Source organism: Microchirus variegatus (genome assembly GCF_963457635.1).
Source record: "Microchirus variegatus genome assembly, chromosome: 18".
NCBI lineage: Eukaryota > Metazoa > Chordata > Actinopteri > Pleuronectiformes > Soleidae > Microchirus > Microchirus variegatus.
In genome coordinates, this window is record NC_139819.1 from 13,331,802 (window position 1) to 13,344,635 (window position 12,834).

Sequence of the window (12,834 nt, forward strand, 5' to 3'; positions counted from 1 at the left end):
TTTTTTTTTTACACTCAATCTGGAGTCCATTTCAAAATTTCAAAGAACATGTAAACAAGATTGACATGTGGCATTGAACTGATTTCCCCTGGAGTGAGTTAAGAAGAAGAAGAAGGTGAGGCCTGGCTACATGCATTTCCTCTGTTTACTTGTTACATAATTCAAACCTAAATGGATGTCAAATTTTAGATTTACACATTATACTTCTGCCCACAGGAAGGTTAAAACATGTTCACAAGACCAGGAAAAGTAACCAAGATTCAGAGAGGGGAAGGAATGATCGCATCGACCTCTTCACAAAGTAAGTGTTAACTTAGGGCTGATCTACAAGAGTTTAAAATGTCATATTATAAACAACATTAATCATTGGCAACAATCTACTCGATTAATGGGTTATATTTTTTTATTTTTTTATTTTAAATAATCCAACCCAGTACTCTGGTATTCCAGCTGCTCCATATAATAAATAATAATTAAAATAGAATAAGTGTTGGTGTGCTTGCTGCACTCATTCAAATGAATCTATAGTAGTGGAATAAAAGGACATTATATATATAAATATATATATATATATATATATATATATCATAATATGTTCCTTTAAGTTCAACAGAATGAATGTCTTGGTTTTAATCATCAAACCTTGAAAACATGTGAGACATTTCATCTCTAATTTCTTAGGTTGAGGTGCAAAATGTGAACTTTACTATATATTTGATCTGAATAAATTATGTTAAAAAAATAATAATAGCCTGATTCAAATCGAGCGTTGCATGAGATTGAAGTTGCACGACTTATTATGTCGAGTTTCTCTAAATTGATACAGTGAAAACTATTGGTTGAAGCTGCACTCGCCCACATTTTACTTCTACATAGAGACATTTGTAAATAGTCCAAAAGAATAAAAACGTTAAACTCAAAATGTATAACCCTTAATAATATAGCACTTCATTGTGCAGCCTTAAGCTGTGCGCGTGTATATATGAATTTAAATAAAGAAATAAATAAAGAAATAATGCTTTAACAGAAAAATAAAGCTGTAGATATTACTAAAGAAAATAATGTATTTATATTTTTGTTGAAAACAATAATATAATAAGTCCATGTTGTCAGTGAAACCTCGCGATGATCCCGTGTTTCCACTCTCAGTGACTCTTCATCGGCCTCCCTTTGTCGTTTCCCTTCACCCGAGTTGCGCCAATTCTGAGAACGAAGCGGATTATGACGTGTTTAAAACATGTTTGCTGTTGAAATGACGGCACTGATGACATGGCCACGTCTCTCTTACCTCCTCTTACATCTCGGGCACAGTTTGCGCCACACTGTCCTCATCGTGGCCTCCCGCAGAGCCGGACTCCCCCACAGGTACACCGCAGGTGTGCACACAGAGTTAAACCGAGCCATGATGGCGAAGGGATTCGTGGCCTCGTTTCTAAACGACAGCCCCTTTCTCACCATCAGTCTGAGTATAATATTTACAAAAGAGGGTCCCCACAACACCAAGAAGCTTATGACAACAAAAATGATGATTCTTAACGACTCCTTGTTGCTTTCTCTCTCTGCACTCGGAGGGTCTCTGTCGAGCTGGTACCTGGCAACAACGTACAGTTTGATAGTCATGGCCACTTTGGTGAGCACGATGGCCTGCAAGCAGACGATGGTGAAAACATACAGATCAATGGCTTTGGACACGGGCAGCGTGTGCGAAATAACCCACTGTCCGTACACGTGAAACCAGCAGTAGACGTTTAGAGAGATGATGAGTCGCCGGGTAACAAAGCGTGAGTAAATGAAAGGATGACACACGGCGACATACCTGTCAAACTGCGCAAATAAAAACGTCATGATGTTCACCCCGAGGAGATTAGGCAGAATATTATAAGTGTGGTTTCTAGAAGGAAACCCCTCCTGAACATCGAACAGACCCAGATAATAGACTGAGAACCCCACCAGAGTGTCACAGATGCTCGTGTTCAGCATGAAAACGAACCTGTTCTGCAGGCGCAGCGCTCTGGTGCGCAAAATGGCAACGACCACGGGTCCCGCTACGAGGACTGCAGTGGTGGCGAACACAATCTGGAATATGAAGACGAAATAGTCCTCGGGACTGTCGAAGTCCACCGAGAGAGGGACTATGGAGATGTTAGGGAAGAGCATTGCTCACAGGCGTCACTCAGATGCGCTGCCATTGTTTAATAAATACAGAAAACACCAAGTCAGCAGCAGCAGCAGCAGCAGCCTTGTTCTCATGAGATAAGTCGTTCAGCTTCACCTTGAAATACATTACCGCCTTCACATGCAGCACATTATAATCAGCTTCAGGTGAGGAATAATAATAATAGTAATAATAGTAATAATAATAATAATAATAAAACACAGATAATTCAGGGAGCTGCTGAAGTCGACAGAAGCAGAGGCTGTGATGTCAGAGAGAAGCAATAACTGTCTTATAGCTCGTCGATGAACCTCACGTCTTTTCCCAAAAGACATGACCTCATATCATTTATTTGCCCCGTCGTCGTGATAACAATAAGTAAACCTTACTGTCGTTATACATAGTTGTTTGGTTTATCGCCTCTAATTGCACTGAGTGCTAAAACAAGTTTGCATTTCTTTTTTTTTTTCCAATTTCATTTGTGTTGATTGCACCAATAATAATAATAATAATAATCAGTTCAGTATCAACATTTACGTTCAAATAATGATGCACCAACATAAACTCTTAGCCCACAGCACAACATTTCCCATAATGCATACAGTTGGGTCCAGCTTATTTTAGGCAAAGTGTGACTTAAGAAAAATGGTTCATAAAAAAATCTTTCCACAAGCACTGTGACCCCCAATATCTGCTATTTAACAGATCATTTGGTCAATATATTAGGGTTTAAAAAAAAGGAAAAATAGTAATACAATAATAGAAATAACTTTTGTCATTTAAATTACAAAACACACCATGCATTGTTCACTATAACACTGAGTTATAAGGGAAGTCGAAATGCAGCAACTGAAATAGCGTCATTGCATTTCACTGTATGGTTTATACAGTGCACGTGTATTAGTTTAAAGTGATTTGATACAAAGCTAATATTATATTGACTTTTCAATCTCTTTGGTTGTTGTTATTTCAGAAACTAAACACACATACAGAGAGTGAAGCGAAAAAAACAGGAAATATCCTAAAGAGCAGAAGTTCTCTGGACGGAAACACCAGAGGTCAGACTGCTTCAAATTGAAAGGTAACAGTAACTTAAATAAATAACCACTAATTATAGCCAAGGTCAACAAAAAACTCAGGCTCACTGTTGCGGCTGTCGCTGACAGCGGAGCTGACCATGGTCCTGAACGTGCGGCTGACAGCGGCCCTTTGCGTAAAACACCGTCAAATTATGAGTGAATATGAACTTGAACTTAAAAGTTCGTGTGGTTTCAGTTTCATTTTAGGCCACATCCTGAGACTCGGGTTATACAGCCTAGACAGCCTGACATGTTTTTCAAGACAAGACATGTCTGGCGATAGAAAATGTCTGTTTGTCTGTTTTTTTCCCAATTACAAATAACTTCACAGTTTGATGGCAGTTTCCCAAGAGTATTTCCCTTGCTCTTGCGCCCGAGTGGGCCTGGAAAAAGGCATTAATTCAATATGTTGTGATATGACCTCAGCTGTGTGTAAACACCTTCATTTCGGGAGAAAAACAGTATTTCATTATCTCAGATACATCATGATAATTAGAGTGACAGAACATTTGTTTTGTGTCCTCAGAACCATTTTGGTCATGTCGCCCAGGCCTATACACACACACCTGTGGAACATTCCAACTGCAGATCTGTACTTCCAAACATCGAGCCTGGAGCTTTTATCACAGCTTTTTGTTGTGATCCAGTGATCCAAGTACAATTGTTCCGTTATCCTAAAAAAACATGTTTTCTTGACAATTTGTTAAACAGAAAAACAGCATGTATTCAGTTGTGGTCTGCCTGCAAAACGAGGATTCATTATTAAATGTCAACTGAACTTGTGGGAAACAAATAGACATTTATATATATTTTTTAGGGAAAAGCAACAGAGGCAGCTGTTAGCAAAATATGAAATAATTTATTGTATTTAAACATCATTTACATGTATACCAGCGTAAAACGTGGAATGAACTTTCCGTCACCAAAGTTCACACCCTCCAGTCTTTCTTTCTTTCTTTCTTTCTTTCTTTCTTTCTTTCTTTCTTTCTTTCTTTCTTTCTTTCTTTCTTTCTTTCTTTCTTTCTTTCATCATTCATCTTATTCATTTCACACAGTAATACCACATCTTTTTCCAATAACGTGATGAAACCAAAGTATGTGCCTCACGTGGCAGTGCGGTTCATCTTCGTGCATGCGTTGGTGATGCAGATTCAGCAGCTTCATGGTTTGTTTGTCACTCCATCAGTGGTGAAACCAACTCTGGAGAGAAACCTATGGAGAGGGCAGACATGTAATGTAAGAAACACAGTTATTTTCTTACATTATATTTATTATTTTACGCAAAACAACAAAACAAACAATCAAAAAAAGAAAGAAAGAATACACATCTAAACAGTGTGACGTTAGGACTGACCTTGTCCTCCACATGGGACAGACCCTCCGCCACACTGTCCTCCACACTTCCCTCCGCAGCGCTGGGCTGCCCCAGATGTACAGAGCAGGTGTGACCAGCGCGTTTAAACGCGCCATGGTGGCGAACAGGTTAGTGGCCTCATTCCTAAACTTCAGACCCTTTCTAGTCAACTGTCTGACTATAATATTGACAAATGACGGACACCAAAGAGCCAAGAAACAGATAACCACAAACACTATGATGCGCAGCGACTCCTTCTTGTTGTCCCTGTCCGCGCTGGGCGCCTCCCTCGCCAGTTGATTCCTGGCGATGATGTATAGTTTCACTGTCATCAGCAGCTTCACGACAACAATAATCTGCAGAGTCATGACCCCGAACGCGTTTATTTGAGCCGCCTTTGAAATTGGCACCATGTTCTGCACGGTGAGGATTGTGTACGTGTAAGTCCAGCAAAACACGCAAATCCCTATGACGCAGCCGCGCGTGATGTAGCGGTTGTAGAAGAACGGATGGCACACGGCGAAGTAGCGGTCAAACTGCGCGAAAAGGAAAGTCAACACGTTGACCCCCAGGAAGGAAGGTAGAATATAAAACGTCCCGTTTCTGGAGGGATAGCCCTCCTGCACGTCGAAGAGGCCGAGATAGTAAACCGAGAAGCCGGTCAGTGTGTCACTGATGCTCGTGTTCAGCATGAATATAAAGCGGTTCTGGCCTCGCAGTGACCGAGTGGAGGAGATACCGATCACCACCGAGCCGGCGACGAGCACGGCGCTGGTGGCGAACAGGACATGGAAGATGAAGATGAGGAAGTCCTCGGGAGTGTTGAAGTCCACAGACAGAGGGATGGTGGCGTTCAGGAGCATCGTGAAGCTCCAGCAGAGGACGAGCATCGATCATGTTTATAGGCAGCTGTTTGTCAGTGTTTTACGCACGGCTCCTATTCCACAGAGGCTTTGACATAAACAAGTGACATGTGCAGTGGAGGACCACGCGTGGGTGACATCATCACCGACAGTAACAGTGTTGAGGTTACACGTTTTCCTTGTTCCCTATAGTTCACAGAGCATAGAGTAAAGAATGAATGTTCTGACAGGACAGGCCCGAATTAAGAAGGACATGGTTATAACAACACGGTCAAAGCGCGGGTATCCATGGTCTGAAGTCTCTGAATACGTGATGATGATGATGATGAATCGATGTTTGGCACTTATTGGACGTCTTCCCTTGCCTTTGCAGCAAGAAGGCCATGGGTTTGCGACCCGGTTGGAACAACGGCCTTTCTGCATGGAGTTCGCATGTTCTCCACTTTCCTCCCATTGTTCAAAAACATGCAGATTGGAGGATTTGGGCCAATTTGCACACTCTAAATGGACCATAGGTGTGAAAGTGGTCAAAAGCCCCATGGTCAAGACACTAGTCTCTCTGTGCGCCATACTGTACATGTGCCAAATGGTGTGGCTTTACCTCACAGCTTCACACAACGTATACTGGCTCCAAACACAATCAATATTCGTTCACTTTTCTACGCAAAACGCAATCATACATAATCAAAACAAATATTCTTCAACAAAATCCTTATTTCTGCTGAAGTCTTCAAAAAATTGATGCAGAGTGAATGTAAATGACCTGCGTCTATACAAACCACAGAGTCAGAAAATAGAATCAGTGTAATGTTGTCGCTATGACGTGATACTGAACTTCCAAGTAGTACTTTTCTTATCTTTTTGTTTTCTTTCTTATTATTAATCCCTTATTAGGGACATTCTTTCCAGTGGTGTGCACAGAGATTTCAGGCGACATGGGCTTAATTAAAAAAGGCACCTCATAATTATACATGAAAACAAAGAATAATAATGTAACAGTGGCAAATCTTCTACTTTCACAGTTAATTTCTTTAACTATATATATATATATATTTCTTTAACAAACTTTTAATCGAGAATTGCTACGGGCCACATTAAAATAAAAATATGACATTAGGCAGACTTTTAATTGTGGGTGATTTTGTTAATATTCTACTTTGCCAAATCCAAGTTACTGACTATACAAAACAATGATGCAGCATATAATGTTTGTCCTCCAGTTATCCTGCACGCTCTTTCGTAAAAAAACAACTCACTTCTTTAAAGACATTTTAAAGCAGTGCACAAAGTTTAGTGAGAGTTGACTGCAACCTGATAAAAGTCAGTACGTTTTTCAACCACTAGAAGGAGCTACAAACCATCGTTTGACAACAGCACAGATAGTTGACAGTAATCATCTCAACTAGAGCTTGTATAGATTCACGTACCTGTTAGTATCTGGTATATGGCCTGTAATTTGGTTTGTTTGTGTTTCCAATTCAGTACAATTAAATTGTCCAGAAATGTAAATCTTATAATCTACTCGTTTTTTTGCCCTTACTGTGGAAGGTCAGTGTTTACATGCTTGTGTAAACACATAATTTGCTATTAATGTGCATGTACATATACATACGTCTTCTTATGTTTGACATGTCCTGTAGTGTCTTTAGGTAAAACAGGCCCATATAAGAGTTTGTTGTCCAGCTGTTTCAGGCAGCTTTCATACATTTTTGCTGACATTCATAAAGTCAACACAATAAATGTTGTGATTGTGGAATAATTACAGGACTACTGGACTACTTTAAAGGCAGTATCATTATTAAATGGCAACTAAACTTTTGTGAATTTTTATTTTTAATTTTTATTTTTTTTTAATACATACATTCTCTGTGTCCTCATCTTGCAGGTTGCAGGATCCAGGTCCAGTTTTGAGACTACTATTATTATCATAAATATAATCACCATTATTATTAGGCTATAATTAAAGTCAATATCTGTATAATTTTTTTTTAATCAACATTCTCTGCTGCTGCTTGTATAAATTACACCGTCGTAATATAAACATGTCATCACTGACTCAGAACTGTCCTGTATAAACTTATATAACTGATACAATTGTTGTATATCTGCTCCTGGTCTCTTTCTACTGTCTGTACATCATCTCCCTCTTGTCCTTCTCTCTCACCCCAACCGGTCGAGGCAGATGGCTGCGCATCATGGAGTCTGGTTCTGTCAGAGATTTCAGTCAGGATAGATAGATAGATAGATAGATAGATAGATAGATAGATAGATAGATAGATAGATAGATAGATAGATAGATTTCATAGTGTTTGAGCAGAAAAAGTATGTCAGTTTATATATTTTGACATAAAAACGCTGATGTCAAGACTACGTCCTGAAACCTGACTACGAGTAAGATTAGTTTTGTCATATTTATAGGCCTCTCACTGTTGTTTGTTGTTGGTGTGTGTGTCATCATTAAGGAACTTGACTTGTTGTCAGTGGGGAAAATTCACCCATGTCGACTGTTGGCTACAAACAGCTTGACTACAAAAACGAGCAGCGTGAACCTGCCACAGCTCAACAGTCACACGTGGAGTAGCAGCACAGAAATGAAGATTTAAAGTACTGAGTAGTGATGAGTAACCGCAGCCAGGGCCTGTCTCTTGTTCTTCCCCCTACGAGCTTTGGGAATGTGATGGTGCTTGTGTTCAGTGTTTCCCTGGCCGCGGCCATCATTTTCCTCAACATGTCCGTGTCTCTCTCCATCCTACTGAACAGGGCGCTGCGCAGCGAGAACCGCTTCATGTACATGCTGAGCACCTGCCTCAGTGACATCTGCTCCGGCGTGTCTTACTACTATGCCGGCGTCCTCGACGTGAGGGACGCCTTCAACTCCCCCACGAGCACCTTCCACATTGTGCCCACATTCTTAGGTCTGTCCTACATGGCCATTCTGGCCGCGCAGGCCGACAGGTACCACGCAGTGGCGTCACCTTTCAAATACTCGCAGCGCATGACCAGGAACAGAACCGTGATAGTCATCTGTGCGTACTGGCTCTATGCTTTCGCCATTGTGGCTCTGCACAACCTGGTCGCAGTTGGTGTGGCCAAGCAGATCACAGGCATCAGCACGTTTATGGCCAACATATTCACAGTGATTATAATGATCGGGCTGAATATAAAGCTGTTCATCGTCGCCAGGTACCAGCTGGAGAGGGAGCCGCACTCTGCGGAGAGGGAGACCAAGCGCGCGTCCGTGTATCTCATTCTGGTCGTGGCTGTGTTCTTCTTGGCGACGTGGCTTCCGATATTCTGTCATATCATTGTATGCAATTTCATTGGTTCGGTCTGCTACAGCTTTAAAAACGAAGGCACCGACCCTCTGCGCATTTTGCCCCGCGTGAATGCAGCACTGACCCCCGTCCTGTACATCTGTGGCTGCTCTCCGCTCAGAGCCACGCTGCTCACCAGAGTGTGGAGACCCTGCTGCGGGAGGAGGAGGAGGTGAGATTTAAGAAGAAGAGGAAGTAAAAAGGAGATAACGCACTAACGTACAGGCGCTGACTTCTATTTCTATTTCATTTCTTAGCTTGGGGCACATTTCAGTTCAGTTCAGCTCGTTTTTTCCGTTTTACGCATGAGATCGAAATGTGGTTTCGCACTGCCCCAGGTGTTACAGTGCAAATACGTGTACGTACAGGCATTGACGCTCTATATGTAACCACAAGTTGACACATACGCTGTAAAGTAGTTCCAGGATTTCACAATTAATTGCATCCTTATGATTTTTGTAGGCTTAATTTTCAATGTATTACCATATTTTGTGAAATTAAAATAGGCTGTGCAGGGTATTTATCTGAAGTGTGTTTGGAATACTGCATTTATGAAGGAAGACATAGATTAATCGCTATTATACTGTGTATACAGGACAGGACTAATACTAGTAAATCACTGTAAAATATGGCATATCTTTCATTAGGTACAATCAACAGCTGTCAAGTTTTCAGTGATTTATTACAAAATGACACAGTGGCCTTTGAAAGAACAATTTCTGACACAATTCCCTGTAAATATTTGTGTGAAAGTAATGCAGTAGTAGCCAGTGAATGTACAGCCAAATATTCTACATGTTTTTTTTGTTTTTAAAAATGTAATTAATGCCTTTATAATGTTTTATTCTTATATACAAATATTGCTTACAATGTTTTTAATATATTAATCTCTGTCCACTTCCATTTCACAGGTGTCTTGGGCGACTCAATCTCTTCAGAAGGACTCAGCCCTCAGACTGAGTTTGGAATTTGGAAAATTACTAAGTGACTGAATTGCATTATGGCTGAATGCATTTCAGATGTTAATCCCCAAAGAAGTGGTGGTAAATGAAGTTAGTTTGTGTGTAAGGAGCACACAAACTATCCCTGGAGTGTTTTTGAACTGGTGTATTTCTTTTAAGTTATAGCCATGACGTCAACTACAACCCTTTTCCCCATTTCTTTTAGTCATTTTTTTTTGTATGTAGATCTTTGAGAATACCTTTTTGTATTGGAAACAAATGTGAAGTATGTGTGCTTAAGCTCAGGGCGTCATTACATTGGCATTTCAACCACTTCATAAACAAGAAATGTCACTTGCTCTCCATAATTTCTCACTCATGTGCCTTAAATGCAAAACAGAAATTGGTACTCACTGTCTTTGGTCACGTTGTATATGGGGAAAAGACACGCACATACAACATGTGTCATGAGAAACAATACAGCTGTATATACTTTTTTTTTAACTTACACCGTGAGGAAAACATGTTTTGTTGCAGTGGATCAACTAAGCAACTGCGCTTAAAGCACGTTTTATAACGACTGGGAACTCTTTATGAAATGCTCCAAACCTGGTATTTCTGCCATCATATCTTTATTCTATAACATATGTAACATATGACGTCATGTATATGAACCTGAGCTCATGTTTTGTTTGTTTATCTTGTAAAATGTGAGATTTGCTTTGATGCATCTGATGCGTAATTCGTCAATTTTGAGGTTTTGAGGAAGTGAAATTATTGGAAAAGAAATAGTAAATAAAAAAATTAAATGAAATAAATGAAACTTGATCCATAAACTGCAAATGCATCAGCTTCATAGAACTTATGATTTGTGTTACACTCAAACACGATGTGAGCTAATAATCCAGAGTCTAAACAGGGCACTTTTTACGCATTGATGATGCAGTTTCCTCGGCAACCGCCACGTGTCAGAAGAGCACTTTGGCTCAGCGCCATGAAGAGACTGTCACGGTGTGAGAAGCGTGGGTGTGAAGGAAGTGGGATACTTGGATCAGTGTGGGACTTTTACATTCATATCTTTAAAAAAAAAAAAAAAAAAAAAACGAAATAACCAGATGCTATAATTTCAAAAATGGTCCAATAAAAGATGCATTATAATGGGTGTGTGTCCTGTTTTCTATTGGCTGAATGAGTGGTGAGTGCGCGCGCGCGCGTGCGTGTGTGTGTGTGTTTTCTAAGAGGAGGAGCCAGCAGATCTCCACGCTTCCGCACATCTGGTGCCCAATTTCGGGCCCACAACCATCTCATCTCATCTATATCCCACAATAATCTCAGGAGAAAAGGAAAACAAAACAAAAAAAACGTTCCAATCACATGTTGTATGTGTGAGCCCATAAACACATTGAAAGTGTCTTATTTTGAAAGATTTCGCAACTTAAAATATGCACAGTTGATTCATAAAAAAATGTAAATAAATATAGATAATATTAGGTCAGATGTTGATTTGGCATCCAATTTGTGTGGCCAGAAATAAAACAAGTCCACACTGCAAGAACATGTCAACTTAATCTTAATCCGTGTATTCTGTGTTTACCTTTATCAAAGCATTAAAAAAAACAAAAACAAAAAAAACGATACACTTTTTTTTTATTTCAAATGCACGAGCATGTAAATGGAGCACGTGCTATTATTGTGGCACGTGAAAGAAGTGTGAGTCTCTCCACCGCCCTGTCAAAATAATGCGGTTTGTTTAATTATTGTTAAAGGAAGTGAGGCTGGAAACGCGTTATCAAAAAAAAGAAAGAAAGAAAGAAAGGAGGTCATTTGTGTGCAGCACAGACAAGGATTCGGCTTTTACGTGAGTTAGATGGTCATGCATGGTGCTGCTGAAGGCCCAGCAGTATTTTACATTATATATATATATATATATGTGGTATGGTATAGTAAGTAGATCGTCTTCTCCCCCCCTCTCGTCTTTCTTCCTCTCTGCCATCTTGCAGCAGGTACAGTTTGCCTGCCGTGGGGTCCTGGGGCTGCTGCTGCTGAGAAAGTGGCCAAACCCTCCCACAGTGGGACGTTTTCTCTGCTGCTGCTGCTGCTGCTGCTGCTGCACTCTGGGGCTGGTTCCTATTCAAATGTGGGTCAGGGGTGAGGAAGCCTAACGTCATAAGCTTGCAACATGGCGTCCCGAAAGCTGTGAGATGAGCTAGAGGATGGTAAAGAACGCCTGAGACCGATCCTACCGATGTGAAAAGGTAATTTTTTTTGAAGGAAACATTTCCTCTTTGACTTGGAGTGTAAATGTGACGCGATGCCCCTTTTTTTAAAAGGTTTATACGCGTCGGCTTGTGTGTGTTTTTTCCCTCTATCTCTCTGTCTCTGTCTCAGCTGCTGCTGCTGCTGCACGGATCGCACGGTTTTCGTTGGTGTGTGTGTGTGTTTTTTCGCCACAGCGTGCCAACAAAAAGCTTGTGCCGTGCTCGGTGCCTGCTGCTGCGGCCGCTGTACGACTCTACCTCCGCGTCTCTTTTCACCGTGAAATCAAACGCTTGCAAAAAAAACGTTTTTTTTGCTGTTTATTTTTGGCGTCGTGCGTTTTGTAAGAGACACCTCTCTCTCTCTGTATCTCCCCTCTCCCTCTCTCTCGCTGGGCGAGTGAGTGTGTGTGTGTGTGTGTGTGAATCAAATAATGAACCAGGTTTTCTGCTAAAGCGACAGAAAATGATCCGGCACCGTGTGCGCTTTCCTCTCTCTCATTATCCAAATAAGTTCATTGAATTGTTTGCAGAAATGCGCGAGCTAATCAAGCGAAGGGCTTCGTGTGAATCGATCGCCGTCATGTCATGATGCCGCTAACCTGTATTTATTGTTTATTGTTTAAAAAATGAAAACATACACATACACATACTTTCCAATTAATGCGTTAATTGATCTGGGAACGTTGTTGTGGATTTTACGCTCGGGTTGTTGCGCTTTCATCCCGATAATCACTGATGTTGATGATGATGATGATGATGTTGCAGCAGATGTAGTAGTTCATTCTTCATTGTTTATGTGTCGCACACGATCCACGAGTGTTCGGTAAGGCTAATTAGAACTGTGTCACGTCATTAGCCGCCGCTATGCTC

General features: G+C 40.8%; 3 protein-coding genes across 3 annotated transcripts; 1 reads left to right on the forward strand and 2 right to left on the reverse strand.

Annotated features, from left to right (window-relative positions):
- Positions 1–1,284: 1,284 nt before the first annotated feature.
- LOC310940076 (uncharacterized protein) lies at positions 1,285–2,157 on the reverse strand (the record flags this gene model as incomplete). Its single annotated transcript, XM_083904998.1, has 1 exon — positions 1,285–2,157. The coding sequence occupies one exon, from the start codon at positions 2,155–2,157 to the stop codon at positions 1,285–1,287; it is 873 nt and encodes a 290-aa protein (XP_083761124.1).
- A 2,237-nt stretch (positions 2,158–4,394) lies between these two features.
- On the reverse strand, positions 4,395–5,451 carry LOC310940271 (uncharacterized protein; the record flags this gene model as incomplete). The annotated part of the gene is made up of 2 exons (XM_083905202.1): positions 4,395–4,446; positions 4,589–5,451. The coding sequence occupies 2 exons, from the start codon at positions 5,449–5,451 to the stop codon at positions 4,395–4,397; spliced, it is 915 nt and encodes a 304-aa protein (XP_083761328.1).
- Positions 5,452–8,068: 2,617 nt separating this feature from the next.
- On the forward strand, positions 8,069–9,725 carry LOC310940273 (adenosine receptor A1; the record flags this gene model as incomplete). The annotated part of the gene is made up of 2 exons (XM_083905204.1): positions 8,069–8,937; positions 9,677–9,725. The coding sequence occupies 2 exons, from the start codon at positions 8,069–8,071 to the stop codon at positions 9,723–9,725; spliced, it is 918 nt and encodes a 305-aa protein (XP_083761330.1).
- Between the last annotated feature and the right edge of the window lie 3,109 nt (positions 9,726–12,834).